Source organism: Juglans microcarpa x Juglans regia, chromosome 4S (genome assembly GCF_004785595.1).
Source record: "Juglans microcarpa x Juglans regia isolate MS1-56 chromosome 4S, Jm3101_v1.0, whole genome shotgun sequence".
Taxonomy (NCBI): Eukaryota; Viridiplantae; Streptophyta; class Magnoliopsida; order Fagales; family Juglandaceae; genus Juglans; species Juglans microcarpa x Juglans regia.
Genome location: NC_054601.1, coordinates 906,049 through 910,594, shown reverse-complemented (window position 1 = coordinate 910,594; position 4,546 = coordinate 906,049). Strand labels below are relative to the sequence as shown.

Genomic DNA, 4,546 nt, shown 5'->3' with positions numbered 1-4,546 from the left:
CATTTGAAATTTTGATTCTCCTCCATTTCGTGCCCTCTCACTGTGTTGCAGTACATCTACCTCTAATCGACCAAAGAATGACAGATTTGGTAGGCTGTTGTGAAGCTCTTCTCTAACGTTCCTATTTTTCAGCCCTCTCTCTCTCTATTGCAATCTCTCTCTCTCTCTAAAAAATTGTAGTAAAATACAAAACTTTCGTTATTGCTGGGTTAGAAGCTTTTGGCATACCTCCTAGAAGGGGACGAAAGTTGGTCTTGGGTGGAAAGGTGTAGTAATTTTTGGGTTAGGTAGATGGAAACACCCTTCCTTGGACTTAAAAAAAAAAAAAAAGAAGAGAAAAGAATCGATTTCTTAAACCCAGAAATTCTTACTCTTCCTTATTGCTGGTTATTGAAACGAGTAATGCTATACACACAATACATTATACAACACATTGTGTATAAATTATTTTTCTATTGAAACACCCTTCCTTATTCCTTCAATAAAGACAACACTTTATTATATTATTTCTTCAAACAAGAAATAAACAGATTTCTTCTATTAAGAATAATTATTAGAATGATTTATTCTACCATTAGAATGATTAAGAATAATTTAGACATGCCCATTCTTTCTATGATAGTTTTATAGAAAAAGTGCGAGAAAAAAAAAATTATATGATAGTTTTATAGAAAAATATTTGAAAAACTGAGGAATGTTTTGTTTTTTCTTGTATTGTCGTTCTATGAACTCAATTGAAATAGCGTGATGGATAAAGAAGAAGATGAAAGGCCACCCAAGCCTTCTACATCAAATCTACCGACTCAGGTATGATACACATTGGTCATTTATAAATGTCATTGTGTTGATATTACCAATTAGTTAGTAATTTTTATTTGTGTATTATATGGATATTATGGTCTAGAAAATATAATTATCCTCCATTTATGATGCATCCAAATGCATATCTAAATTCATGTACATACGCATGTGGTAGCCATGTAAATTCCTTACTAATTTTTTAAATGTTTTCTTACGTGCATTTCAACGGTTCTAATGTCGTGCTTAATTATAACCCTCGTCAATGCAACATTTACAACCAATGTTCGTCTACCCTCTTTTGAGTAATGCGGAGGAGTTGAGCCGTGTTTAACAAACAAAACTGGTTGAACTGTCTCTAATATAGGAATTTTGAAATTTTGGAACATGTGAAAAATTTTGAAATTTTGAGCTGTCTCTAGTCTTTATTTTTTCTGTGGGAGATTTTGGAGTTTTGGGACATCTTTTTCTATACTAGTTGGTCCATCAAAGCACTAAGCTTTAGTGTGATTGGTTGAAAGTTAAATTAATTATTAAAGTTGATTATTTGAACACAGGCTCAATCCCTGCCTCGGATTTGTGATTACTTGCACATAGGCTCAATCTCTGCTTAACAGGTTTTAAGAATCTCAATTTCTTGGTGTGAAAATCTGTAGAAACAGGAATGCAATAGAACAAAAGTCAAATGTTGTGTTTGCACGTTCTGTTCTTCTACTGGATTACATCATACTGGAATGGATTACATCATACTACCTAAAATAAGATTGTCAAAATAAGGAATGAATTCCATCATACTGGCCTTCTACTTTTCCCAAGATTATAACAAAAATTATTACAATTGATAACACTCAGTATATACACAGAAAAATACGTGCACATCTATTCTCTCTTGTCCAATTTTTCTCCTCTACTAATTAGCATCTTGCTTCTCCCTGCATATAATTTGAGAATTTCAAACTACTACTTTTCATTTTGTTTGTAATTTTTATTGTAAATTATAATACCATCACCATAATTCAGAAAAAAAAAAAAAAAAGGTTGCAAAGAGATTCATACCATGGAATATGTAACGAGACACGTGAATTGTTTATTAATCAGGATCCGTCAACACGAATTGCTTTAGAAATTAAAGTAAATTAAAGAATACGTGTGAACAGTTTAGTATTTGTACAATCCAATCGAACGTAAAATACAACAGAAAGTGCGAACCTTTATAGGGCCGCCAACAATTTGGAGCAATCGTACGAAGAACAAGCAGTTTGCACAATAAACAGCAATATCAGTATAGTAGCTGCCAGAAACGTAAGACATGGCCAGCAAGAGAGGATAAAGTTCTTCATGTTCATGTTGATCCTCACTTTCCAACTTTTGGAATAATAGGTATTACCATCTTCAATAGCCTTTAGAGTTTTGATAGAAAAATTTCTTATTTTTTGCATACAATTTGTTGTACGTGTATTATAGTTTGATTAAAGCAATGTATGTATTTTGTAATATTTTTAGTAAATTAGTTTAAATAATATAATATGTAATGTATTGCATCGTGTATGTCGCATGCATTTTACATGATGAATATTGATTTTTTTTTATATGCATTTAGTTAAAAAGTTAATTAATTATTTATAGGCTTATGTTGTATTAAGAGAGTTGAGTTTTCTTTGCTCTTTTAAAGGCCATCAACTGATTTTAATTCTCAACCACCACTATATGTGTTCCTTGTAGCATGAAATTTTCCTACTAAGAATAAAAGAGATGTATATTGTTTTCTATTGAGAATATAATTTGAAATTTCAAATTGAGACAAAATCTTTGAAGTCTAATTAATAATAAATAAGCTTTTGTAATTTAAAAAAAAAAAAAGAAAAAAAGGTACAACCTGAACCTGGATTTTCGAGTTTCAAAATCTGGATTCATCTAGGTTTTGGCTCAGGTCTGACTCGGGTTAACCCGACCAAGTTTCGACTAGGGTTTGAAATAGAGATTTCAGTCCGAGTATATCTAGGTTCCAGACTGGAATCCGGATGAACAATCGTATAAACAGTTTATTACTTGTACATGGATGCCGTCCAATCGAACGCGGTAAAATACAATTAACAGAGAGTACGAACCTTTATAGGGCCGCCCACAATTTGGAGCAATCGTACGAAGAATTACAAGCAGTTTCCACAATAAACAGCAATATCAGTATAGTAGCTGTCAGAAACGTAAGGCATGGCCAGGAAGAGAGGATAAAGTTCTTCATGTTCATGTTGATCCTCACTTTCCAACTTTTGGAATAATAGGTATTAGCATCTTCAATAGGCTTGTCAAGAATCGGAACTTTCGTTGCTCTAACAGATTTTGTCATCCCATTCCAAAGGGTTGCCACTTCTGCATCGCTTTTGAGGCGGTTCAAGATAATCCCTGCCTCTCGAAGAATCCTCACATCTTGTTCCGTATCAATTATTCCATTCATAAACTCTGTGTAACGTGTAAAAACCATCACCTCTGGTGCAATACATGCCTCATAAGCCACAAGGTTCCTGAGCACAACATCGGAATTATCATCTAAGTGAATAATTGGAAGGTAAAATGTCCCAGAAGACTTGTCGAAGTTTATGGTTCTCAAGCCACCCTTGACTGGACGAAATTTGACACCAATTTTATGAAGTTGCGTCACACTTGGGATTGCAATCTCGTCGACTGAAGGACTTTCGTCGCTAATATGATTAAAAGACGTGCCTCCCAGTTTTTCTGCCACATTCTCTGCGGAAGATAGTATATTGGTTACAGTACTATTCTTTGCCCGACCCGATATCCGTGAGAGTATTGAAAGTTCCGATGCAGCTAAACGTTTGACAACTTTTGACTGGAAAATTCTCTTGAGAATGCGAAGCGGGGCGAATAATAGAAAACATACCGCTATCAAGATTGATTTCATCGCTTTTCTAAACCAGCCAATCTCTTCATCCTGATCTTCCATCTTCTCCTGTTGATCAAAATCAGCTACGAGTGTCAATTTTGGCACAATCATGTAGTAAAGAAGATCTAGCAAATGGGCTCTCGTGAAACATTCTTCCGTAAAATGTTGATGATTGATGTACTTGATGGGTGATAGATACTTGCAAACTCCCAATAGTATGGAGCTCAATACTGCGTCCTGATCTTCATGCTCAAAAAAACCGTGGACTTCTTTGAGCAAAAAGAGAGGTATTTGGTTTTCCATCATGATAACATCCTTGAGTACATGAGTACGGTATGCGTTTTTCTTCCGCGTGCAGTTGTTTTGATTACTCATATTAGACGAGATTTCCATAACTTCACGAGCTTCTGAAAAGTAGGTTTGGAGACAATCCAACAAGAAGGAAGAATCGATGGCAAATATCCATGAGAGTGTTTCTTGGTCGAACTCCAAGAAACGTCGATGGTAGCAAGCTCTGATGACGCAATCCCTTTCTGCAATGCGGCTAACCAAGTCGTGGAATTTGATTTGTTTGAAGTTCTTCAACATTCTTTTAGCTGAATCCAGTTTGCAGCGCTCCATCTCCAAGAGTTGAGGCCGCTTGTGATGGTATGGGCCAAGGGCTACGAGTTGTGGAGTGTATGTTTCCGGTTTGCTAGACATTAGGGTTGTAGGAACGGTGAAGATGGTAGTTATAGGAACATCTTCATGATCGTCGTCCTCTTTGAGGCCTTCTTCTTCTAGGGCTCGACTTATCTGTATAACCCATTGATCATGAATACCATCGGAACCTTTTGGTAGTTTCAT

The 4,546-nt window shown here is 35.3% G+C and overlaps 1 protein-coding gene across 1 annotated transcript; it reads right to left on the bottom strand.

The window, feature by feature from the left end:
- Nucleotides 1–2,908: 2,908 nt before the first annotated feature.
- Nucleotides 2,909–4,546, bottom strand: LOC121262693 (putative UPF0481 protein At3g02645). The gene has a single exon (XM_041165281.1). The coding sequence runs from the start codon at nt 4,544–4,546 to the stop codon at nt 2,909–2,911; it is 1,638 nt and encodes a 545-aa protein (XP_041021215.1).

Coding starts and splice junctions, on each gene's coding strand:
- LOC121262693 (XM_041165281.1), bottom strand. CDS start 4,546: ATGAAACTACCAAAAGGTTCCGATGGTATTCATGATCAATGGGTTATA.